At 45.8% G+C, this 26,559-nt stretch overlaps 1 protein-coding gene across 2 annotated transcripts in view; it reads right to left on the bottom strand.

Annotated features, from left to right (window-relative positions):
- The window catches only part of LOC137504389 (phospholipase B1, membrane-associated-like), a 160,667-nt gene that overhangs the window by 109,923 nt on the left and 24,185 nt on the right, over nucleotides 1–26,559 (bottom strand). For both annotated transcript variants that reach the window (XM_068232750.1, XM_068232751.1), the window contains 10 exons: nucleotides 25,998–26,064; nucleotides 16,880–16,963; nucleotides 13,584–13,637; nucleotides 12,754–12,837; nucleotides 10,931–10,997; nucleotides 9,413–9,471; nucleotides 8,305–8,378; nucleotides 6,328–6,371; nucleotides 5,605–5,713; nucleotides 1,937–1,997 (listed from right to left, as the gene is read on the bottom strand). In XM_068232750.1, coding sequence (XP_068088851.1) covers nucleotides 1,937–1,997; nucleotides 5,605–5,713; nucleotides 6,328–6,371; nucleotides 8,305–8,378; nucleotides 9,413–9,471; nucleotides 10,931–10,997; nucleotides 12,754–12,837; nucleotides 13,584–13,637; nucleotides 16,880–16,963; nucleotides 25,998–26,064 — 703 coding nt within the window. The remainder of the gene's footprint in view (nucleotides 1–1,936; nucleotides 1,998–5,604; nucleotides 5,714–6,327; nucleotides 6,372–8,304; nucleotides 8,379–9,412; nucleotides 9,472–10,930; nucleotides 10,998–12,753; nucleotides 12,838–13,583; nucleotides 13,638–16,879; nucleotides 16,964–25,997; nucleotides 26,065–26,559) is intronic.

The following is a 26,559-nucleotide window of genomic DNA, read 5'->3' as shown; positions in this document are numbered from 1 at the left end:
CTACGCTTGCTGCAGGCTCGGTGAGGTACCCGTTAAGCAAGCACTCGCGTCCTCTGTTTCATGTTTGTCTGTTTATGGTTAGTTAGGCGTGCTTGTCTCTATTGTGCTTATCACGTGGAGATCGCGCATAACCGCGTGCACTGTTGCGAATGAGTGCGGTGTTCGCGGTTAGCTAGCGGTTGTTATTTTCCATATCTCCTTATTGTATTTGCTGTGCCTTTGCTACCCTCGTATTCTATTCTGTTCTGCCTTGTGTCACGTCTGGCGATCGCACCTCTCGCGATCGCGTTCCTATTTCGTATCTGCTGTTGTGTGTGCGCGGTCGCAGGGTGGCGACTGGATTGGCGCACACACATACAACCTATCCCTTTGCTCAATCTCATTCGCAATCGCCTCTCTTGCGATTGCGTTCTGCGCTTTGTACAATTCCTGTCTGGCACTTGTGGAGGTACAGAGGATTGGTTCCTCTGCACTCCCCAGCGCCATCTGCCGACAGGAATTTCCCTCTACAGGTGCGTAGCACCTTTTGCTGGGTGCCTGCAAATATACGCTTGTGGAGGATTTCCGCCGTGTCAGCGCACGCGTTGTGCGCTGATCACGGAGAAAGTTCCACAATCATGACATTAGTACATTATTAGTGATTTAGTGACAGCAGTTGCAAAGTCTAACTGACAAAATGATGTGCAAGTGATTAGGGAGGCTGGTATCTTACTATGTTGGCAGTTAAACTGCTGTTCAGGAAATGCTGTTGAAAACAAAGAAAACCCTGAGAATCCACCACGAGGAGATGGACTGGCCCAAAACCTGTGGGTTCTGTCAGATTTTAACTGCCTACATTTTTTGCGATAGTAATCCTTTAACCTATTTTGGTTCCTGGACGTAGAAACTACGTCCAGGAACCACGCGCGCTCCCGCGGGTGAACGCGCGCGTGCACGCGCGCTCCCGGCCCGCGGTTCGATAGCCAGGCAATCAGTGAATCGGGCTATGGTGCCCGATCACTGATTCCTCTCCCCCGCTGAAAAAGCGACAGCTTCTCTCGGAAGCTGCGCCTTTTCTGGCTGTTACCTCCCCCATGCATCGCTCTAAGCGTATGTTACGCTTAGAGTGACGTCATGTAAAAAACTCATGGCCGCCATCTTGTGGCCAAAAAGTAATACTACAACTAAAAGTAAAAAATAAAATAAAAATTAACACACATTTACATTATAAACCTATTGTTTACATCCCACCCTCCCAAAACTACCCAAATAAAATGTTTAATATTAAAAAAAAAAAACATGTAAATATTTACCTAAGGGTCTAAACTTTTTAAATATCAATGTAAAGATGATATATTTCTATTTTTTTTTTATTTTAAACTTGTAAATAGTGATAGATGCAAAACGGAAAAAATGCAACTTTATTTCCAAATAAAATATTGTCGCCATACATTGTGAGAGGGACATAATTTTAACGGTGTAATAACCGGGACATAAGGGCAAATACAATACGTGAGTTTTAATTATGGAGGCATGTATTATTTTAAAACTATTATGGCTGAAAACTGAGAAATAATGTTTTTTTCCGTTTTTTTTGGCTCGATAGGCAGAGCCAGCCTCTGTATGGGGATTTTGTTCTGAGAACCCCGCCTCGGGTTCTCTTTAAGTTTATATGTGTCTATACAGTGCTGTGGAGTCTGTACAAAAATCATCCGACTCTTCAGTATATGAAACCACTGACTCCAACTCCAGGTACCCAAAATTGCTCCGACTCCTTCACTCTGACTCCTTAGTCTAATACTTAACAGGGCTGTGCAGTTGGTACAAAAATCATCCGACTCCTCAGTTTATGGAACCACCGACTCCGGCTCCAACTTCAGGTAGCCAAAAATTGCTCTGACTCCTTGACTCCACAGCCCTGTGTCTTTATACAGTATTTCTGTCTCAGTCTACTCACCCCATTGGAGGCCATCCTTTCCAGTGCTGTCACTAATCTTTCTGCTTGCTCCAGCATATGGCTGCAATGTACAGGAACAGAGACAGCAAAGTTTGTTACTAGTATTGTGCATTTACATAGCGCTGACTTATACTGCAACATTTTACTCTTACATGTCACTATCTGTCCCCTCAAAGGATCTTTCCATTTAATGTTCCTTCCACAGTCTGGGCCTCTTTGTCGGGGAACCAATCAACTTACCAGCATGTTTTTGGAGGAATTTTGAGTAGGGATGATCAATGAGATGCAAAAAATTTCTCTTTGCATTCAAATTTCATGTACATTGTACGCAGCTTGTACTCGACAGGAAGTTAATCTGATTGGTCCAGTTTCAATCTGCATATATAGTATATACTTGACTAGAAGTCTGACTCACTAAATAGAAGTGTGGAGGTTGACTTGTATATGAGCAGGCCCGAATTTACCTCACAGGAGCCTATAGGCACAGATGTCCTGCACCATAGACTTCACGCTCCATGAACCTACAAACCCCCACCGAACCGCACAGCAAGTGGGCTGGCTGGCCCAGCTGTCACTTCTCCCTTACTTCCTTTCCCAACACAGGTAGCTACAGCTGTCCCCTAGTATTAGGTAGCCAGAAGTACCCTCAATATCGGATCAGTAAATAATGGCGCACAGTGCCTATGCTTAAAAATAGCTTATCGCTATTTATCGTTAGTACTGCATAATAATGGCGGACAGGGAAAAAAAGAAGAAAAACGGCACCCAGTAATGTTATTTATCAATAGCGCCGTTCATATGCCAAACAGCAGACGTTATTGTGCACAATAACATTATTTATCAATAGCGCCCTACATAAGCCAAACTGCAGATGTTATTTAACTGCAAAACGGTGAATGAATTTAATGTAACACTGTCAGGGTTAGGCTCCACCAGGGGGTGTTTAGGGTTAGGCACCACCAGGGGAGATTTAGGGTTCGGCACCTCCAGGGCGGTGGTTAGGGTTAGGCACCACCAGGGGGATCTTAGGGTTAGGCACCACCAGGGGGGTGCTAAAGGTTAGTCACCTCCAGGGGGGTGGTTAGGGTTAGGCACCTCCTGGGGGGTGGTTAGGGTTAGGCACCTCCAGGGGGGTGGTTAGGGTTAGGCACCTCCAGGGGGGTGGTTAGGGTTAGGCACTACCAGGAGGGGTCTTAGGGTTAGGCACCACCAGGGGGGTCTTAGGGTTAGGCACCTCCAGGGGGGTGGTTAGGGTTAGGCACCACCAGGGGGGTCTTAGGGTTAGGCACCACCAGGGGGGTCTTAGGGTTAGGCACCTCCAGGGGGGTGGTTAGGGTTAGGCACCACCAGGGAGTTGGTTAGGGACGGGTTAGGCACCACCAGGGGGTTGGTTAGGATTAGGCACCACCGGGGGGCTTTAGGGGTTAGGGATAGGTACAGAGAGGGTTCTGTGTGTTAATGCTAAATAATGATAAGGCTTTAACGCTAAATAACGATAAGGATTTAACGTTAAATAGCGATAAGCAACAAATGGATTAGCGGCAACACCGTGCGCCATTATTCACAGGCGCCATTTTTAGATGGATCCCTCAATATTGAATAGCTAGTGGAGCCCCAAGTATTAGGTAGCTAGCGTATTCTCAGTATTAAGTATCTTAAGGTGCCCATGACTGAAGGGAGCTCTTTTCAGTGGAATGCCAAGAGTAGGGTGAGTAACTACTCATTTAAACTCACATCAGTACTTGGCATAGGGAAGGAGGGAGGCGGCCTTCCATCAGGCGCCTGTAGGCACGTGCCTATAGTGCCTTATGGTAAATCTGGCCCTGGCCGAGGGGGTGGGTGTGGGGTACACCTTTCTTTCAACCTTTGCAGAGCGAGCTGCAGCAACTAGCATGATATAAACCCCCCCACTGTCACCTTTTGCTTGGAAAAGCACTACTTTGTATAGCTTACTTTTGATTTGAGAAGGTTTTAGAGGCCTCCATTGCCTGTGAGACATTTTCACCAGCCAATGGCTGCAACACTGAGCACACTGAGTAATGTGTGCACTATTAGGCTTCGTTCACATTCTTAACGTAGAATGACCGTGCGATCAGAATGCAATGCGCACGATCGCACGCCATCTGCGCGCTGCTGATCACATTCACTACAGTGAATGAGTCAGATCTGCGCTTGGCCAAAAATGCAGGCAGCAATGTGATAGCGCATCACACTGCTGCGCAGCGCAGATGATCTGAACGGCAGTTCTTCCTAGTTTATTTGGTACTGGATTATTCTTCCTAGTATGAATGGCAGAAGTGTTGTGTATGCACTTCGCCCATTCTTGCGTGTCGCACACCATACGCACTGCCGAAATGCGCACGGCAGCGAGTATGATGTGAACGAGGCCTTATGGACATTCCCATTTGCACCAATATAGCCAATGGTAAATGACACTTTCTTGATAAAAAAACACAGGTCTGAAATTCCTGGCAACAACAATTCACAAGGAAAGGTGCGGGGGCAGTGACCTAGCAATAGGGGATGCAGAGTTTGCAATTGCACCGGGGCCCCTGTACCAGAGGGGTCCACTAGAGGCTCTCCTTCATCCATCATCTTATTAGCTTTTCATTGGTGCTGCTATGCTGGTAATGAGCACCTCCATATGTGCATTGAATAGTAAGAATGCTTCTAACCGATTCCTTACTCGGATGAGCTCTCTGACACAAACTGACCTTGGTAGGTTTTGGGGCTTCATATGAATAGAATGCTTGGGGCCTCTTGTAAAACTTGCACTGGGGCCCCAAGCTCCTCAGCTACACCACTGGGAAGGAGGAAAAGATACTGGGCTGTAGTGCTTACTAAGAAGGGTAGGAACGGTCGCTGTAGCCCGTGTGACAAAGACGAGACTAGAGTGAAATGAAGCAGTATCGTAGGATAAAATTAGCTCAATATTACAAGCGTAGTTATACTCACAAAGGTGGGTTGCAGAACCTGCAATCACCATATATCACCTACGGGGAAAACACTGTCCCCGCTCGGTACTCCGGGTCCTGGCGGAAACACATGTATTTTGGTGCCCAGGCTGCAAATTGAATTACTTAAAGAGGACCTGTAACTTTAAAAACGTCCCCTGGGGGTACTTACCTTGGGAGGAGGAAGCCTTTGGATCCTATCGAGACTTCCCCCGTCCTCCTCCGTCCCATGGTGGCAGCGCTAGCGGTCACCGAACGGCGGCCATGCAAATATTTACCCTCCCCGGCTCAAGCGCATGCACAGTAGAGGCTGTCCGCTCGGGGTCAGGTGGAAATAGGCAATCCCGATCAGATCTGGTCTACTGCTCAGGCGATCTGCAGTGGAGCGGACCCAAGTGGACAGTGGAGCGGACCAAATCAGGATTGGCTATTTCTGCCTGACCCTGAGCGGAGAGCCGCCCATTACTGCGCCTGCACTGGAGCCGGGGAAGGTATATATTGCATGCACTACTGCGCTTGTGCCACAGCCGACTTTCCTTGTCAGCAATGGTTTTGGGGGCCCAGCAAGACCACCATGGGACGGAGGAGGACGGGGAAGCCTCGATAGGATCCAGAGGCTTCCCCCTCTCAAAGTAAGTACCCCCCCAGGGGATGTTTTAATGTTTTTAATAGCAGACGATATTTGTAGTTTTCTCTTTCAGGTTCCAGACTTACTGTGCTTTGGCCCCTGGAACAGCCCTGTTTAACTGCGAGCGCTCAAGATGATGGGACCCGATTCCTGTGGAGAAACCTATTATATCGGGGTTGTACTTCCGGAGTATGTCTGCAATATAGAAAATAGCTAATTAACAGTTATTCTGTTACAGAGTTCTACAAGCACAAAAGTGTTACTGTCACAAAAAAAAAACAAAAACGTAAAATAAGACTAATACAGCATTTCTTGCTTCCGGAAAAAATAAGAAAGAAAGAAATTAGCAGACTGTATACACAGAACCACAGATTAACATTAGATAAGGTCCTGTGCAGAAGTGAAAGATCTGTCCTGTCTTATTTTTAACGATCCCCGATGCCCGAGCATGATCATTTGCAATGCTTTTTACAAGCCCCACCAACTGATTGAAGCCATTCAGTTGTCCGATGATCATAGTCCCTCGCTCTGACCCCCTAGCAACAGAACACTTTGCTAGCCTCAAGGCTAGGGGTGTGTCTGTACAGCTTCATTCCGCAAACTCACTGAATACTCTAGAACCTCCATTTGACATTTTTGCCACAATACTTTTGGTTGCTGCTTTCTGATTTGAAAGTTGAGGGTGGACGAGCAAGTGTTTCAATGTTCATAGTTCAGGTTCCCCCACTCTGCCAGCACTTGCTGACAGAGTGTTTATGAGCCATGAAGAAGTGTGTAGATAGGAAAGCATTGAGTGTAAAGAGACGTACTTGTCAGTGTGGTCACATTAGTGAGATCTTCATCCCCACCGATACTGCAGGAAAGAAACATAACAGTGTTACTAAAAACCTGGCATAGCACCATGTAAGCTTAGGGAACGGGACCTCTAGCTGCAAAGGGACCCAGGGCTAGAGTAACCCTAATGTCTTACCCCTTTCCTCTAATACAGGGGTCCCTCTCCTCCACACTTGTTATGGATGGGGGGGGAGGTCCACATTTTTATGACTAGTATACATTTATATGATGGATGTTGGCACTTGTGCGATTACGCATCAGAATCCCTGATGCTGTAATCATGTTATATCTATCTATCTATCTATCTATCTATCTATCTATCTATCTATCTATCTATCTATCTATCTATCTATCTGTCTGTCTGTCTGTCTGTCTGTCTGTCTGTCTGTCTGTCTGTCTGTCTGTCTGTCTGTCTGTCTGTCCTTAATAACTATGTCAAACTATGTCTTCCCTTAAAGGACTTACGAGGCGAAATTGCTAAAAAAAGTAAATTACCTGCCTCATCTTTTATGGCACGGAGGACGCCGTCCGCGCCCTCCGTGTCGATCCGCCGGGTCCCCCCGCTCATTAGCCCCCCGGGCCAGCTGCTGACCCGGCTGCTATGTAGCATGGATCAGGGGGGTTGGCCCTAGAGCTGCGCAGCCGCAGTCGCGGCCAGGCGGACTGCGCAGCCGCGGCCAGAAGAAGCGGCCATGTTGCGAGAGGCAGGAGAGCCCGACCCGGGCCATGGGGTCAGCAGCCGGCCCGGGGGGCTAATGAGCGGGGGGCACGGCGGATCGGCACGGAGGGCGCAGATGGCGTCCTCCGTGCCATAAAAGATGAGGCAGGTAATTTACTTTTTTTTAGCAATTTCGCCTCGTAAGTCCTTTAAAAACATATTTAAATGTCCTAACTAGAGGTGATTGATTGGATGTATGTGTGTTTCTGTCTGTCTGTATGTCTGTCTGTCTATTGATCCATCTGTCTATCTATCTATCTATCTATCTATCTATCTTCTATCTGTCTGTCTGTCGATCCATCTTTCTGTCGGTCTATAGGTGGCCAGTAACAATACAATTTGCCAAACGATCGTTAACGAACAATTTTTTCTATGAACGATTGGAAATTATCATTTGTGACCACTAATGGACAAAAATCTCCTAACCAATCTAATAAGATTGACGGGATCGATCCAAAAATCGGTTCGATTTAATTAATCTGATTGGATTATATAAGAGATTTTTTTCCATTTGGGTAACACGATTAATTCCAATCATTCATATGAAGAATCGTTCAAAAACAGTTCAGCAAACTGCACAATGTGAGTGGCCACCTTAAGTCTATCTATCTATCTATCTATCTATCTATCTATCTATCTATCTATCTATCTACCTATCTTCTATCTGCCTGTCTGTCTATCTATCCTATCTAAAGGGTTCCATAAACTGGTCAATTTCAGGAATCGAACAGGTCAATTATGGAATCGATCGTAAATTGATTCTTTCAAATCTATCCATCAATTTGCGGCCGATTTCGATTTATTTGATCTATCTGACAGGATGGAAAATCTAGGTCGATCGGCTTCTGGCAGATCTATGGCCCATAGAGTTGCATTGGATCTAATGGTCCAATAATGCATTTAGATTGATTTCCAATAGATTTCATTCTGAAATCTAATAGAAATCTGTTCCTCGTGTGTGGCACACATCAGATCAATTCCTGTCAGATTCGACTTGACAGGCATCTGACAGAAATCTATCTGATGGTCGAATCTGCTGCAAATCTATAAGTGTATGGGCACCTTTATTATTTTTACAAGGTATATTGTAAGTAAAGGGTATTTTTTATATTGCCAGAATTGACTCAAGGTAGGGAATGCATGAAAGGCATGTCACCAGAGATGTAATAGTAGCCAGTTACCAGCAGGCTTCAGAGAAATGCATTGATCAGCATGAAGTATCATTTCCACTGACCTCCAGGATAATCCACGATATTCCATCGCCACCCCCAGGACATCAGCAGGAGCTGCACCGCCGCCATTTCCTGCCTGTAAGGACAGATAGGGACCGGGCTTAATGTCTGCATTCTAAAAGTAACTTAAAATAAGGCTTTTTGCAATAATGCAATATACTCCTGATGCTGATTTTGCCTCTGTTCTAACATAAAGCCTTATCTACTGCCTTCCTTTATTATAAAAATGGTCCAGCTGCAGTTCCTCTTTGTACTCACTGTTCACAGGTGCCATCAGCACTTCAATGGAGAGGCATGGGTGTTCCAGTCAGTTTCCCCCTGACCTGTGTGAGGTGGATTAGCATGTGATGGGGCCCTAAGCAAAGTAGTAGATTTGAGGCCCCCTTGTGGTCCTTTTGGTAAGCTAAAGTGAAAAGAGGTAAAAAAAAGGTGGTAGGTGGGCCCCTTGACACTCACTAAGCCCCAAACACCTGCCCAGGTTGCCTGGTGGATAATCCTGCTCTGCCCTCTCTCTACCTGTACAGCCTTCTCAGAGAGATTGATCTATTGGTTGCATCTGTTCATCGTCGCTAGATCTATAGGTACCTTAAAGTGCAACTGAAGCAAGAGGTATATGGAAGTTGCCATATTTATTTCCTTTTAAGCAATACCAGTAGCCTGGCTATCCTGCTGATCTTCTGCCTCTAATACATTTACCCATAGACCCTGAACAAGCATGGAGCAGATCAGGTGTTTCTGACATTATTGTCAGATCTGACAAGATTAGCTGCATGCTTGTTTCTGGTGTGATTCAGACACTACTGCAGCCAAATAGATCAGCAGGGCTGCCAAGCAACCGGTATTGTATAAAAGGAAATAAATATGGCAGCCTCCACTTTCTCATATTTCTCACTTCAGTTGTCCTTTAATTCTGTTTATACCTGCATAGTTAACCAGAATGTTACCCCTTATCCATCTGCATAATCAGATAATATGTAACCCCTTGTTTGCCAGCATAGACACATAACATATGCCCTTTTGTCCGTCTGCAGAGCCACCCACTGCCTATCCTCCTTCACTGCTACCAGCCACGCCTTACACAACAGAAGCATGGGCACTAGGGGTACTTACTGTGATGGAATCCCCCAAAGCTGCGATGACCTTAAAGTCCCCCGGCCTCAGTTTGTGAACTGGATTAGAAAACAAACAAACATAGAGAGCAGTAGGTCACTAGTAGCCATAATTAAATGCAAAGTTAAACCGACCTGAACTTAGAACTTCCTCTCTACTCTAAAAGATACGCAACACAGCATTATAACCTTTAAAGAAAAACATTTCTTTGTTACAGCTGATACAAATCCTGCAACAAATCTTCAATGTGTCTACTTCCTGCTTTCATGGAAGCAGGCGTAGGATTGACATCCTCTGTTTAAAAATTAGCTGCTCTGCTGAGGCAGCCAGCTGACACAACAGAGAGATCATAGTTGTGATTAGTCACAGATAAGGGGGAATTAGACAGGGTAAACACTCAATATACATACAGGGTGCATTTATCTCTGTTTTCCTCCTGTCCTGTACAAGAGTACATGTCCACTTTAAAACACACCTGAAGTGATGTGACACCATGAGATAAACATAGGTATATTTAGTACTAGTCCTACTAAGAAATTGCCTGAAGTTCCTTTCTATTTTCCAGTACAGCAAGAGTTGCTATCTATGCAAATGAGCTTGTGGAATTCAGTCAGTTTCATGAAAAGCACATAGATGCCAAAAGAGTGAGAAGTGGATGCTGACAAGGTTTTAGTGTAGGAAATTTTAGAGATTCACTACTCCTGTTTGTTTTTTCAGCCCAGCGAGGCAGATTTATCAAAGCTGCTATTTAAAAAGTCTTAAAATAAAGTGCTTAACCTCTTGCTAACTGCTTAACACAGGATGGCGTCAGCATAGAGGCTCTGTTGTTCCTCCGTGACTCTATCTATATGGCGTCATCTTGTGAGGAGCGAGATTTGACGGGAGCCCCCGTCAGTAAACACAGTGGGCCCCGGCGATCAGCCCGACAGCCAGTGATTGGCGCTGGCAGGCTGTTTACTTTATTTATAATCAATTTTATCATTTCTATAGCGCTGACATCTTACACAGCACTGTAGAGAGTATAGTCTTGTCACTTAGCTTTCCCTCGGAGGGGCTCACAATCTAATCCCTGCCATAGCCATATGTCTATGTATGCATAGTGTCATGTATGTTTAGTCTAGGGCCAAATAAAGAGGAAGCCAATTAACTTATCTGTATGTTTTATTTTTAAATACAATTTCAGTCTTTTTTAATTAATTAAAAAGAAAATTAAAATAGCAGCAGCAATCAAATAGCACCAAAAGAAAGCTCTATTTTTGAGAAGAAAAGGGATTACAATTAATTTGGGTGCCAAGTTGTATGATTGAGCAATAAACCGTTAAAGTTGTGAAGTGCTGAATTGTAAAAAATGGCCTGGTCACTAGGGGGGGTAAAAACCTCTGGGGCTCAAGTGGTTAAACTGGACATGATGATTTTTAGTTCTGTGTTCTATTTATCTTTAGTAAAACACACACAATTAATCATCTCAGTTCATTTTCACTTCAGATTTGTTTTAAATATTGAGAACATTATACTCACCAGAAGTTGGAACCTCGTCTGATGGAGACAGGTCAGTGCAGGGGAAGATGGAGCCAAATTCCCTCTCCTGAATGTACAAATAGTCACACTGTTAGTAAGGCAAAAAAAATATTCCAGGGCTACAGGAAAATGGCACCCGGAGCCCAGCACTGGAGTCTAATTGCGTCTCCCTGTTACCTGCACTTCCTTCATGGCGCAGGAGATTTGAAGGTGTCATGTTGGTGAGTACACAGTGCATTATACCTGAATATTTTTTTTAAATGAATATTTTGGTATAATGCACCATTCCCAGAGGCGTACCTAGAGGGGTGCAGACATGGCTCGTGCCATGGGTGCCACAGCACAATGGGCGCCATGCCTGCCCCTGTGCTGCGCTGCCAAGCCTGCCCGTGTGCCAGGTCACTTGGACATCAGATTAGACTAATTCTGTTTTCTGGGGAACTGTAATGATCCGCTCAGCTGTTTGACCATTCCTCTAGTCTGTGGGCTGCAGGTCTCTGGAAGAGAGACCTGTCTTTTCTTTGCAAGTTTCTGACCTGCTCTGCTGCTGAGGAATTTGCATACATTTGTTATGCAAATCGCCTGGCTGCCTCCTTTGTAGGCTGGCAGTATAAAAGCCATGTTTTCCCAGAATCCTTTGCTGGTCATCCTTCATGGTTTGTTTCTCATGAACTCTCCTAGAGTATCAGCCCTCTTGGTTTGCTAAAGTTATCTTAGAGTAATTCTTGGGACTGCACTAGGCAGCTCTTCTAGTGCAGTTAGGCTGCTTATCTGTTTTGTCTGTGTTGCCCCTCTGCTGAGATTGTTCTGTCGCCAGCGGTGGTCGACAGGAAATCGTTCTGTTTGTCTGGGGTGCTAACCAGAGCAGCGGTTGCTACTGGTAGCCCCTTCTATTCATCTGTTTGGATCGCAATAGCCTCTAGCAGTAGCGGCTGTGGATCCTTCTGATCTGCATTTTTGGAGCGTAAGCTGGAGCAGCGGTTGCTACTGGCTACCTCATCTATCCGTCTTGCTTGGATCGCACTAGCCTCTAGCGGTAGCGGCTGTGTATCCTTCTGATCTGTGTTCCTGCTTGTACTTGGATCACACTTGCTCTGGCGGAAGAGCGGTGGATCCTATCTACCTTATACCTGTTTTCGTCTGTTTGTCTTGTCCTGTGTTTACGCCTGCTGTTGCCTGGTGTGAGGCAACCGTCTACGCATCCTGTTTGTCTGTGTTGATCGCTTGCTTTCGCAAGCGTTCATTCTGTCTGTCTCAGTCTATTTCGTGTTTGTCTGTCATTGGTTAGTCAGGGTGGCGTGCTTGTCTGTGTTGCACTTTTCGTGCGGAGACCGCGCCGTTAACGCGTTCGCTGTTGCGAATGAGTGCGGTGTCCGCGTTTAGCTAGCGTTTGTTATTTTCGTTATTTTCTCATTGTTTGCTGTGCCTTTGCTACTCTCGTGCTCTGTCCTTCTCTGTCTGGTGTCTCTTGGCAATCACCATTCTTTGCGATTGCGTTCTTGCTTTATTTCTGCTGATGTGTGTTCACCGTCGCTGGGTGGCGACTAGATTGATGGACACACATTCATCCTGTATCTGTGCTCCTTCTCTTTAAGGGCTGTTCAGCCCTGCCTTGCCTTTATCTGTACAATTCCCATTGGCATCTGTGGCCGTGCAGAGGTTGTGCTCGTCTGCACTCCACGACTCCATCTGCCGGTGGGAATTGCCCTCTATTAATTAATCGTCACATTAATGTGACGATGGCAACAAACGTCCACAAGCAGATTGCATGAGGGGCTGATGCAATTGGCTCAGAAATTATTATGACGCCACTCCAGTTTTACCTGTGGGCCTCTCTCCTCCACCCGCATCATGTCTTTCAGCCACAAATAGGGGCTGTTCTTGTGTGTGTTCAGGAAGGTCGTCTCCTATAAGAGAATCCAAAACAATCAAAAATGTACGTAACCTAAATACACCATGACATGAGTGAAGCAATAAAACTTAATTTGTACATGACACAAACAGTACATTTATCCAATAATTGTATTACGTTAATCCATACATGTCAAATTCCGGCCCGCAGGCCAAATCTGGCCCTCGGAGCCATTAAATTTGGCCCTCAAGTGGTTTCCCCACTTTGCATTATATTTGGCCCACTAGACCACCAGGGAAGCTATATTGGAGGTGAAGCCCTAGATCACCAGGGAAGCCATATGGTGGGTGGAAAGGGAAAACACTAAACACTAGGGAACTGTATAGGGGTAGTTGGGGGTCGCTAGACACCAGGGAACTGTATAGGGGAAGGAGGACCATTAGACAACAGGGAACTGTATGGGGAGGGAGGACCACTAGACACAAGGGAACTGTGTAAGGGTTGGAAGGGGGCCATTAGAAACCAGGGAACTTCATAAGGGAGGAAGGTGGCCAGTAGACATCATAGGGCTTGATTCACAGAGCAGTGATAACTGTTATCGCGTGAACGTTAACGCGTGAAAATTTGTGTTAACGCGCTAACGCAAATTTTTCACAGCCGTAATAACAGTTATCACTGCTTTGTGAATCAAACCCATTGAGGTTGGCCCACAGCTTGATCCCAGTGTACAATTTTGGCCCACTTTGTATCTGAGTTTGGCACCCCTGCGTTAAGCCATGTTCATAATTTGTAGGAACTGACCTGTGCAGAGCACTGCACCTCATACATGTTCAGGTTCTGTGCTGTAAAATCCACCTGCAAAAATAAAGATAACTATGATTAGATACATTATAAAGAAGACTAAAGAAGATTACAGATGAAAATGGCAGAAGAAACCAGATGTATACAGAAGATTAAAGGAAGCATGAGGTGAAAATAAACTGATGAGATAAACTATTGTATCTATCCTCCTGCTGCAAAAAAAAATCATTTTTAGATATCCCACAGTTTAATTTTATATTTAAATCTACTTTTTACGTTTTTGCTGTTTTCTTGTCCCTGCTCATTCATTGAAGTATGCCGAAGCTAAAATCTATGAACTATAGACCCCTTTTATCTCTTTCCTGCTTTTAGAAGCCAGTCTCTGCTAGGAAAGTGGTTTATGGTTGTAATTCTTTTTCAGTGAGGGTCACACTGTAGTCCGACCCAGTCCCAACCTGGACAGAAACTGTCACTTGCATACCTGATTTGTAACTCTTTCAGGCAGAGAAATTAAAAAAAGTATCACAGCATCATTATTTGTGTGCTTGGAGTAACAGAAGGATCTTGAATAATCCAGAATGGAACTTGACAACCCAGTATTATAGCCTATCAAGAAGAATAGTATCAAAATCAGCAAGAGAAACAATGCTGGAACTGATATAATGCCCCAGAGTCCCAAGGTGGACTGTGTAAAAAGCTAGCCTTAACCCTAAATCTTATTTTAGGGTTATCTTATAAGTGGCTGGAAAGTGTAATGGTTAAGGGCTCTGCCTCTGACACAGGAGACCTGGGTTCAAATCTCGGCTCTGCCTGTTCAGTAAGCCAGCACCTATTCAGTAAGGAGTTTCTTGGGCAAGTCTCCTTAACACTGCTACTGCCTACTGAGTGCGCTCTAGTGGCTGCCTCGCAAGCGCTTTGAGTCCGACAGGAGAAAGGCGCTATACAAATACTGCCATTATTATACAAATACTGCCATTATTATTTACTCTGTGATATGGAGGGTGCCTTTAGGCATGCAGCCAGTGGCGTAACTACAATTTAGGGGCCCCCTCAGCAAAACTTTAATGCCCCCCCCCCCCCAATGTTTCTTTGCCTCCCCTTGGTGCCCATCTCACAAGGGTCATAAAACAAGTGTGGCCATCATGGTCTTCACTCCCATAACAAGTGTAGCCACCAAAACCCCTGATCTGAAGTATAGCCCCCTCTATCGGAGGAAGGGAAGGTTCTGGGCCCCCATGTAATCGCAGGGTCTGCTCCCCTCTAGTTACACCCCTGTATGCAGCCAATACTGGGTGGCTGGGAATAGCCATGTCTAGGAGAACTCATGGAGAAGCAGGTGATTTGTTTGATCAGCTGATAGATTTGCAAAGCTCTGATTTGCTGTGATCACATCCTGCTTTATGACATGATCATGACTAGCAAATCAGAGACTTACAGATCTATCACCTGGCCAAACTGGTCACATGCTTCTCCTTGAGTTCTCCTAGACAAGACCATCACTAGTGTTTGCCATAGAAAGACCCGTGCACTTTGTAATTTAAGTGACATGGAAGCACTCATCATTTGTAAGCTATGGATAAATAATGTAAAACTGCTTAAAACATCTGGCATTATGATTATTTCCAGATTTAAGGTCTAAAAGCCATAACATTTTTTCACAAGCTTTTACACCCTAAAAACAAGAAGAAAAACATACTACAGAGAGGTCTGCAGCAGCTCCTGCATGAAACTTACTTAGGCTCGGGATTACCACCCTGTTCTGCTGCTTTCCATCCCGGGCCTGACTCGGGATTACCGCTAAGGAGGTTAAGTCAGAAACTGACTGTAAATGATGGTGCTTGCTGTGTATCTGTGGATAGATGTGTTGCTGGGAACATAGATGGATCTTGTAGCTCTTCCCACTGCTATACAATAACAGCCTGTGTATTTTATTACATCGCTCTTAGGGTATTAATCATGCTCAACAAACCCAGCAACAATCAGTGTCCAGTACAAGCAAGTCAGGTACATCAGGCACAAGATGTAACATTAAACATTACACAGGAAGTGCTCACAGTCCAGATAATGATACCGGACTCCCGATGCAGTAAAAAAGGATGCATGCAGCAAGTGGACTAATTGGGGGCCGTCATAGGAGCCAATGCAAATGATCGGTAATTGGGCGCTGGAGCGGAAATTAGGGTGCCCGGTCCAGTGCCTGCTATTTATTGGGCATATACAACTGGCATCCAATACCGATATTTTTAGGCACCAAAGAATTTGCGTGTTTTATTTTTTTTGCTGCGGATACGATGTGATGATTGCAGTGCCTTGCATCTAGTTGATACAGGCCCTTAGGTAGCTAGTGTGCAGGGAATTAAGGCGTTAGGTAGGTAGTTTGGGAGGGGGGGGGGGTGAACTTAATCACTACTAATCACAACAATAATGATCTATATCTTGTTTTTTTGCCACCAATTAGGCTTTCTTTGGGACGTACATTATGGTAAGAATTTTTTTATTCTAAATGCATTTTAATGGGAATAATAAGAAAAAAAATGTAAAAAAAAATCATTATTTCTCAGTTTTTGGCCATTATAGTTTTAAAATAAAATGTTTTACTGTAGATACACATTTTATTTTCCCATTTGTCCCGGTTATTGCAAAGTTTAAAATATTTCCCTAGTACAATGTATGGCGCCAATATTTTATTTAAAAATAGAAGTACATTTTTTCAGTTTTCCATCCATCACTAATTTCAAGCCCATAATTTAAAAATTAACAATAATATACCCTCTTGACAAACATATTAAAAAAGTTTAGTCCCTAAGGAAACTATTTGTGAATTTTTTTAAATTGTCTTTTTGTGTAATTTTTTGGGGGGGTTACTATGGGAGTGGGAGTGAAGGAGTTAATTTTAAATATAAGTGTGGGTCTTGGACGTGTTACTTCCTTAGATACAGTGACGCAGGCACCTCATTGATGCTGGCGATCATTGACACGAGGATTTAGATCAAAAAATGGGAACTGCGATCCCATTCACTGATCTCCTTACTAACCAGTGGCGATGACAGCCGGAGACAGCGGGGAGCCCACATAGTGGCGATACGGTGGAAGGGGTATATCTACGCCCCTGGAATTGGAATTTGTGCGTGGGGTGTGGGGGGTGTTAAGTGTTAGACGTGAGAGTATGGTTGGCTTTGGCCATAGTAAAATATGGATATTTAATACCAACATTTTACTATCGGCATTACTAGGTGCCCAAATTTCCAGGCGCCTTTTTCAGATAGACTCCAAATACATCCACAAATGATACTCACTATATGCAGAACAGGGTGTAAGGTCACGGTAAAATCTTCCCTTGTTTCATATCTCTTTGAGCTTATTATCTTCTCCAGCTCATACTAGAATCAGAAAAAAAAATTAAGGCCATGAGGTGCAGCATTCAAATCCATTCATGCCAAGATTCAGAGTGCTTGCAGCGTGTCATTGTTCTGTGACCCCCAAGTGTCAGTGTGTCATTGTTCTGGGACCCCCAGGTGTTAGTGTGTCATTGTTCTGGGACCCCCAAGTGTCAGCGTGTCATTGTTCTGGGACCCCCAGGTGTTAGTGTGTCATTGTTCTGGGACCCCCAAGTGTCAGCGTGTCATTGTTCTGGGACCCCCAGGTGTCAGCGTGTCATTGTTCTGTGACCCCCAAGTGTCAGCGTGTCATTGTTCTGTGACCCCCAAGTGTCAGTGTGTCATTGTTCTGTGACCCCCAAGTGTCAGCGTGTCATTGTTCTGTGACCCCCAAGTGTCAGTGTGTCATTGTTCTGGGACCCCCAAGTGTCAGCGTGTCATTGTTCTGTGACCCCCAAGTGTCAGTGTGTCATTGTTCTGGGACCCCCAGGTGTTAGTGTGTCATTGTTCTGGGACCCCCAAGTGTCAGTGTGTCATTGTTCTGGGACCCCCAAGTGTCAGTGTGTCATTGTTCTGTGACCCCCAAGTGTCAGTGTGTCATTGTTCTGTGACCCCCAAGTGTCAGTATGTTATTGTTCTGTGTCCCCCAAGTGTCAGTGTGTCATTGCTCTGGGACCCCCAAGTGTCAGTGTGTTTGTGGCCCCAAGCGGCGCATAATTTATGGCCCTCCCCCCACCATTGTCAGATACCCCTTCTCCCATTATAATAGGAAGCCAAAGGTGCCTTCCAAATAGGTAGTCCTCCAGTATAGGTAGGTTGCCAAAGGTGCACCTCCTAAAAGAGGAGAGCAGCGCATAGTAACAATGCAGCACACTTCAAATGCAGGAAATGAGCAATGATCTCACTTCCACATCTGAAGCGTACTCCTTGGTCACTGCGCCGCTCCTCCCCTCTGTTCACATTGTCGCTGATCTGAGGTCTGTGTGTGAGTTATGCAACAGCTATACACATCACAGAGAGGGCAGCCTGGCAGCAAGGGAGGCCCCTGCTGTGGGTGAGGACGAAAGCACCTGCTTGGTTCACTGGGCCTAGCTGCACCCCTGGCTCTGTGACCCCCAAGTGCCAGCATGTTATTGTTCTCTGACCCCCCCCCCCCCAAGTCACCGTTTGCCTACCACAAGTTTCACAAGTGATTATCAAGACAAGAGGGCAAATAGCATACATATACAATATATTACTAAATAACGTCATGACAACAGCAGAGTCAACACGAAACTGAACTTTGATGTCGAGATATGTAGAGATATTACTATCTGTAGAGTCATGTGACTCATGAGGAGGTGGATCCCCCAAATAGAGGAATGGTGAGAATTTATCTCTTGGCAAGTTCAAGTTTAGGACAGGCAGAGATGGAATTTGAGATATTGGGAATATCTAATTACCTCTGCGGTTATCAGATGGGGTCAGAGTATGAAGAGCCAGGCCTGGGCAGCCAATCACAGCCCAGTGAGCTCAGAGATAGTAAACAGGAACAACTGACAGTAACTGTTCCATGTGTTGTCACAACACATACATGTCCCCATATACAGTACCATTCCCTGGACAGCAGAGGAACAATCCCCCCTTTCTCAATGCTTCCATAAACAGAAATGCCTGGCTTAGGTGAGGGGTTTATTATTGATTTATGCCAACATATTCCATGGCCCTATATACAGTAAGAAACAAACATAGGGTACATAATAATTCAAATATAGGCATTGGTAAATAATTCAGAATTGGTAGACAAAGTAAGTACAGTGACAGATGTATCTTATTCAAGGGGTACAATATGCATACCGAGAGGCAGTATGATTTTAAGTTTTATTTACTAAAGAGCTTAAAGAGAAATCGTGACCAAGAATCGAACTTCATCCCAATCAGTAGCTGATACCCCCTTTCCCATGAGAAATCTATTCCTTTTCACAAACGGATCATCAGGGGGCTCTGTATGGCTGATATTGTGGTGAAACCCCTCCCACAGGAAACTCTGAGGACCATGGTCCTAACAGTTTCCTGTCTGTGAACCTTGTTGCATTGTGGGAAATAATTTACAGCTGTTTCCAACTGCCAAAAAAGTAAGCAGCAGCTACTTCCAGTGATATCACCTGCCAGGAGTAAAAATGTCACCATGTGATAAAAGTCAGAATGTAAATCAGGAAGAGGAAAGATTTTACAATGGGCAAACACCGACTAAATCATTTATACACAAGTATTGTAAAAAATGAAGCACTTTTGTTCATTATGTTATTTTCACTGGCGTTCCTCTTTAACTTGGCTACTGAACAGAGGTTGAAGGGTGAATGGCCTATGCTTGTCGGGAAAAGTGAGTTTTGAGGAAGCACTTCAAAATTCCAAAAGTTTGGGAGCAGAAGATGTGTATTGGAAGAGGATTCCAGAGGAAGGGTGAGGCTCGTGAAAAATCTAGTATACGTGAATGCGAGGAGGTGATTCTAAAGAGGTCGTGTGCACATCTGAGAATGTGGAGAGCTCTGTAGCTTAGGCAGAAAATAATTCAAATGAAATGGGGCCCAAGGCAAGATAATAGTCTTTGCTTCCTCCTATAGTGTTTTTGGTAAGTTGAGGTGGGAGAGTGATCAGAGAAAGTGGCAGCTGGGCCCCTTGGTGCCCTCTAGGCCCCAGGCAGTTGCCTATGTTGCCTTATGGATGATCCTGTTCTGAGGTTAGTGTTAGGAGTTTAAAATGGATCCTCTGGTTAATTGGTAGCAAATTTACGTTTAAGTTTATAGTTAAGGAATGGTCATGTACTGTACCTTGTTGGAAGGGACAGAAGAAAGATGTTAGTGAAAGCAGAACAAATAAAAATGGCGCACAGGGCCACTGCTATAATAATGGCGATGCATTACCATACATTGTAAAACGCTAAATAGCAGTTTAAATCCTTTTTAAATAAAAAAAAACACTATTTAGCGTTGTTGGGGTCGGGAGGCAGCGGGACATTGGTGTTAGGCAGCGAGGTGGAGGGAGTAGAATTAGGTGGAGTGAGGATATGTGCATAGGCGGCATACATTACCTAGTCCCGGCCAGCGATCGCTCCACTTCTTCAGTTAGTTAGTTAGTAGTCAGGGCCGGCCCGCTCATGAGGCAGGGTGAAACATTTGCCTCAGGCGGCATATCTGGGGGGCGGCACCCGCCTGTCCGTGGGTGGGGGGCAGCCCGCCGAGCTGGAGGAGTAGCGGGCAGAAAGCGGGTATTGGGCCTAGCGGTGGGGCTCCCTCGCCTGGGTCCCCCGATCTGCGCTCCCTTCCAGCTGTAAATAGTTAAGTACCAGTGTGTAGATTAAGAGGCAACGGGCGGGGATCACTCACCTCTTCCGTGTTCCAGCGAGTGCTCCACTGACGTCACTTCCTGCAACGCCGCCCATTGTATTGTAAGTGGACGGCGTTGCAGGAAGTGACGTCAGTGGAGCGCACTTTGTTTTTTTGTTTTTTGTTTTTATCTTCATCCATCTTAACTCACCCTACTAACACCCATCCGTCCGATCAAACAACCCATCTTATCCAAACATTCCCCATCCTCTCCCGCCCCTTCATTCAACTTTACTCGCCCTACCCAGGGCCGGCCCGCTCATGAGGCGGGGTGAAACATTTGCCTCAGGCGGCAGATGTGGGGGAGCGGCACCCGGCCGTCCATGCATGCTGGGCCGGCCGGCCCGCCCGCCCGCCGAGCTGGAGGGGTAGCTGGCAGAAAGGGGGTATTGGGCCTAGCGGTGGGGAGGGGGGTCGGACCCCCCCCTCCCTCGCCTGGGTCCCCCGATCTGCGCTCCTCCTCCAGCGTTACTAGCCTGCATATAATGAAGAGGCAACGGGCGGGGGAATCACTCACCTCTTCCGCGTTCCATCGTGGCTCCACTGACGTCACTTCCGGCAATGCCGCCCACTGTATTGTAAGTGGACGGCCTTGCAGGAAGTGACGTCAGTGGAGCGCACGATGGAACGCGGAAGAGGTGAGTGATTCCCCCGCCCGTTGCCTCTTCATTATATGCAGGCTAGTAACGCTGGAGGAGGAGCGCAGATCGGGGGACCCAGGCGAGGGAGGGGGGGGTCCGACCCCCCTCCCCACCGCTAGGCCCAATACCCCCTTTCTGCCAGCTACCCCTCCAGCTTGGCGCCCCCCCCCCCCCCCCCGCGGGGGGGGGGGGAGGTCGGCGGCGGCGGCGATTTTTTTCTCATTTTGCCTCAGGCGGCAAAAAGTCTAGGGCCGGCCCTGGCCCTACCAACCCCCCTCCACCCAATCAATCCACTCATCTCATCCAGACACTCCCCTACCTCCCCCACCCCATTGGAAACAGGGACTCCTGGAACTCCTCACATATAGTGCTATATCGCATCAGACCACACCACCGTAATGCACCCGCTACCCACACTGTCACCCGTCCCCTCCTTCGCGTAAAGACTGGGAGAGAAAATGGGAGAGAGAATCTGAGGATCAGATTTATTTATTTTTTTTCCCCTCTCCTCCCTCCTCCTCTCTTTCTCCCTCCTTCCTCTTCCCTTCTTCCTGCTCTATTCCCTATTGTTTCTCCATATATACAATATTTTTTCCCACGTCTCTCTAAATTCCTTCACTCTAACTCCCTCTCCTAACACCCCTTCTTCCTGTATTCTCAGTGTATTATTCATATAATTACACCATTCCGCCAAAGTGGGAGTCTGACTGCCTTTCCAATATTTGGTGATCAGAGCTTTTGCAACCAGCGTTCCCATTTCTTTTAAAAATCTAGTGTCTCTATCATCCTCCGTGTCCGACATACCAAAAATCACCCTTTCAGCTGTCAGTATTCTCTCTTCATTTATTACAGTACTGCCTCTCACAAAAAGTTCCATCTTCTCCCCAGTGGCGGCTCCAGGAATTTTTTTTAGGGGGTGCTATGCAGGTGCTGGACCAATTTCCGGGGGAGCTGACGACCTGCGGCGCGCGTGGGTGTGGCTACAACCTGCGGCGCGCGAAGCGCGCCGCGGCGAAGAAATGGGCGTGGTCATGGTCGGATGAGGGCGGGGCTAACTGTAATTTAAAGTGAACCCAGGGTGAGAGTGATATGGTGGCTGCCATATTTATTTCCTTTTAAACAATTTTAGTTGCCTGGCAGCCCTGCTGATCTATTTGGCTGTAGTAGTGAACTGAATTACACCAGAAACAAGCATGCAGCTAATCTTGTCAGTTCTGACAATATTGTCAGAAACCCCTGACCTGCTGCATGCTTGTTCAGGGTCTATGGTTGAAAGAATTAGAGGCAGAGGACCAACACGGCAGCCAGGCAGCTGGTATTACTTAAAAGGAGATAAATATGGCAGCCTCAATATTATTCTCACCTCGGGTTCCCTTTAAAAGTGCAACGCAAAGACAGAGGGCCCAAGTTTTGGTGACCCTTTTCCCAGAAAATTCACATAATTGTGCAGGTGTTCTCAAGAAAATACACGTAATGTGAGCAGATTTTAACAAAAAACACGTCCAATGACCCCAATATGCACAATCGTTATCAGATATGGCTCCAATATGCACAATCGGTAGCAGATATGGCCCCAATATGCACAATCGTTATCAGATATGGCCCCAATATGCACAATCGTTATCAGATATGGCCCCAATATGCACAATCGGTAGCAGATATGGTCCCAATATGCACAATCGGTAGCAGATATGGCCCCGATATGCACAATCGGTAGCAGATATGGCCCCGATATGCACAATCGGTAGCAGATATGGCCCCAATATGCACAATCAGTAGCAGATATGGCCCCAATATGCACAATCGGTAGCAGATATGACCCCAATATGCACAATCGGTAGCAGATATGACCCCAATATGCACAATCGGTAGCAGATATGACCCCAATATGCACAATCGGTAGCAGATATGACCCCAATATGCACAATTGGTAGCAGATATGACCCCAATATGCACAATCGGTAGCAGATATGACCCCAATATGCACAATCGGTAGCAGATATGGTCCCAATATGCACAATCGGTAGCAGATATGGCCCCAATATGCACAATCGGTAGCAGATATGACCCCAATATGCACAATCGGTAGCAGATATGACTCCAATATGCACAATCGGTAGCAGATATGACCCCAATATGCACAATCCGTAGCAGATATGACCTCAATATGCACAATCGGTAGCAGAAATGACCCCAATATGCACAATCGGTAGCAGAAATGACCCCAATATGCACAATCGGTAGCAGAAATGACCCCAATATGCACAATCGGTAGCAGAAATGACCCCAATATGCACAATTGGTAGCAGAAATGACCCCAATATGCACAATCGGTAGCAGATATGACCCCAATATGCACAATCGGTAGCAGATATGACCCCAATATGCACAATCGGTAGCAGAAATGACCCCAATATGCACAATCAGCATCACCTGAAAAAGAAAAGAAAAACCCATTTACTCACCTACAGCCAGAAGACCTTCTTTCCCGACCTCCTGTCCCGACCTCATTGTGGCGCGCAGCGCCCGCGCGCCCACGATCCTCTTCCTTCCCGACGTCACGACGAGACTTCCTGCCTGCATGCAGAGAGCAGGGCTACGGGAAAATGGCCGCCCAAAGCCATGCACTGCAGACTCGAAGTCTGCAGAACAGGGCTCCGGGCGGCCATCTTACCGTAGCCCTGCCTGCTGCTCCGTGCTGCCGCTGTTTGAACTGACTTGGCGTCTTTTAGACGCCTGAAGTCAGTTCACTCCAGGGGGTGCTTTGGGGGTGCTTGGACAATTCTAGGGGGTGCTCGAGCACCCCCAAGCACCCCCCTGGCGCCGCCCCTGCTTCTCCCAGAGATCTTGAATCCTAGGACAACCCCACCATATATGAATTTCATCTCCTAATTCCTTATTACATCTTCCACACTTATTGCTATTTTGTTTCGATATTTTGTTTAATCTTTTTGGCGTCATATACCATCTTGTTAATAGTTTATTTTGTATTAATAATAGGCTTGTGTCATGAATTTTACTCACTTTTTGCCATATTTTACGCCATTCTTGTGAAAGATCTCTCTCCAAGTCTCTCTCCCAGCTACGCCAAAACTGTGGCCGACCAGGGTCCCACAAACCAGCAATAAAGTCGTAATAAATGGAAATCAGGCCTTTTGGGCACCTTCTGGTGTAAATGTTTTTTTCCAGTATATTTAATGTTTCTTTAATTTTTTTACCTGCTGTTTCTAGTCTTGTAATGTAGCTATTTATTTGGTTTAGCCACCAGTATCCTTTTCCCACCCGCTCACAATCCAGACCGGCAATTTTTAATTCTTTATTACCTCGAATATCTATAATTCTAGTATCATAATCAATCTTGTTCCTATTAAACCAGTTTAGATTGCAAGCTGGTGGGAATTACTTATTGTCTCTTAGTGATATTAAAGGTGATATCCCCGTTGGTCTATCGCACATTTCAATAATCTGCCAGAGTGTCTTTAATGTTGGCTTGATTAATATACTTGTTGTTGTTTTGTTTTGTTCTTTAATATTTTCTGGGATCCATGAAAATATCTTTGCAAGATCTATTTCACACTGTTCCAACGTGGTCCACAGTAGACCAGAACCCGCATTGCCATCTTCTATTCTCCATGCAGTTACCCTTGTCAGATGTATGCTTTTATAATACCACAGTAAGTTTGGAGCTGCCAGGCCACCGTCCTCTTTTTTCTTACTAATTATGCTATATTTTATCTTTCTCTTACTATTAGCCCAAATAAAATCCTGAAAAATTTTATGCCAAGATTTAAACCATAGACCCGGTAAATGTATTGGAATGCACTGCATCATAAACAAAATCTTGGGTAGTATCATCATTTTAATAATTGCAATACGCCCCAGTACATTAAAAAAGGGCCTGTTCCATTCTTTTAACTTGTTCTTTATACCGCTCATCAAAGGTTTATAATTAGCAGCATGGAGGTTCTCTAGCCTACTGCATAATGTTATTCCCAGGTATTTAACTTCATTTTTCCATGTAAAAGTGGTTTCTTTCTCCATCTCCTTTTTTGTTTTTAGTGTGCAGCCTAAGTCCAGAATATTGGTTTTTTTCTCATTAATCTTAAAGTTTGAACAGAGTCTAAAGTCTTCCAACACTTTTCCACACCTATGCAAGGATTTATTTGGGTCGCTAAGAATCAATAATACATCATCTGCATACGCAAGCGTCTAAATATGTAGTTGGCCCGACTGAATACCCCGAATTTCATCATCTACTTGGATTGTTGAGCGCACTTTGGAACGCGGAAAAGGTGAGTGATCCCCGCCCCGCCCGTTGCCTCTTAATCTATACATTGGTACTTAACTATTTACAGCTGGAGAGGAGCGCAGATCGAGGGACCCAGGGGAGGGAGAGGGGGGGTCCGACCCCCTCCCCACCGCTAGGCCCAATACCCTCTTCCTGCCCGCTACCCCTCCAGCTCGGTGGCCCCCCCACCCACGGGGGGTGGGGGGCGGCAACTTTTTTAAATTTTACCTCAGGCGGCAAAAAGTCTAGGGCCGGCCCTGGCTGTAGTCCTGCATCTGGCCAATCAACATGTGGCTTCACTCCCCGCATGGTGATTGGCTGGCTGCAGGACTCCTGCAAACTAACTAGGAAGTGAAGGAGCGATGATGATCACCAGCCGGGACATGGTAATGTATGCCTATGTACACATCCCCCCTCCACCTAATCCTACTCCCTCCACCCCCCCGGCTAACACCAGTGTCCCACAGACTCTCTCCCTGACTCTTAGGGCCTAACACTAGCCCCCCTGCATTTTTTAATGACGCACCGCTCCCCCCATAAATGAATCTTAAAACGCTATTTACCGTTTTAATGCATTTACGTTGAAACGGTAAATAACATTTTATGATACATTTAACGGCGGAACGGTGCGCCATTTTTCCCCCTGCGCCATTTTTAACTACACGCCTTTTTATTGTGCGCCCTCTGGTGGCCGGCCATTGTATGTCAGACAGCGCTAATTCAGACTAATGAGGATGGCTCACCTGGAAGGAGAAGCTCAGCATGGCTTTGTGATAATCTGAGGGGTCTCTAAAACACTCACAGGATCTCCTGCAGAAAAGCAAACATACAATAATATACTGTTACAAAGCTGTTCCGTTCTTTATGTAGGTGCACACATGGCACAGAGGCGTATCTAGAGGGCTACAGGCATGGCTCATGCCATGGGTGCCACAGCAGCATGGGCGTCACGTCTCCTCCTGTGCTGCGCCGCCATGCCTGCCCCTGTGTCTCCCCATCACTCAGATCAGGTTAATTCTGTTATATGGGGAACATGGCTACTTAATTTATGTATGTACAGCTCACTTGGCTTAGTGTTAGAAAAGAGGACAGAGAGGGAATAAGAAGAAAAATTTCAGTGTTTGCCATAGGCTCTATATCACCCAGATACGCCCAGATATGTGGCGCACACACACACACACACACACACGCACAGACACACATATAATAAATAATAAAAACCAAAAGCCCCATCTCCCATGTGTAACATCCATTTACAGCAGCCCCCCACCCCATTCCATGCGCAGCACCCTCTTCCATGTGTAA

Source organism: Hyperolius riggenbachi, chromosome 4, assembly GCF_040937935.1.
Source record: "Hyperolius riggenbachi isolate aHypRig1 chromosome 4, aHypRig1.pri, whole genome shotgun sequence".
Taxonomy (NCBI): domain Eukaryota; kingdom Metazoa; phylum Chordata; class Amphibia; order Anura; family Hyperoliidae; genus Hyperolius; species Hyperolius riggenbachi.
The sequence above is the reverse complement of the archived record's forward strand: the minus strand, read 5'-3'. Positions and strand labels throughout refer to the sequence as shown.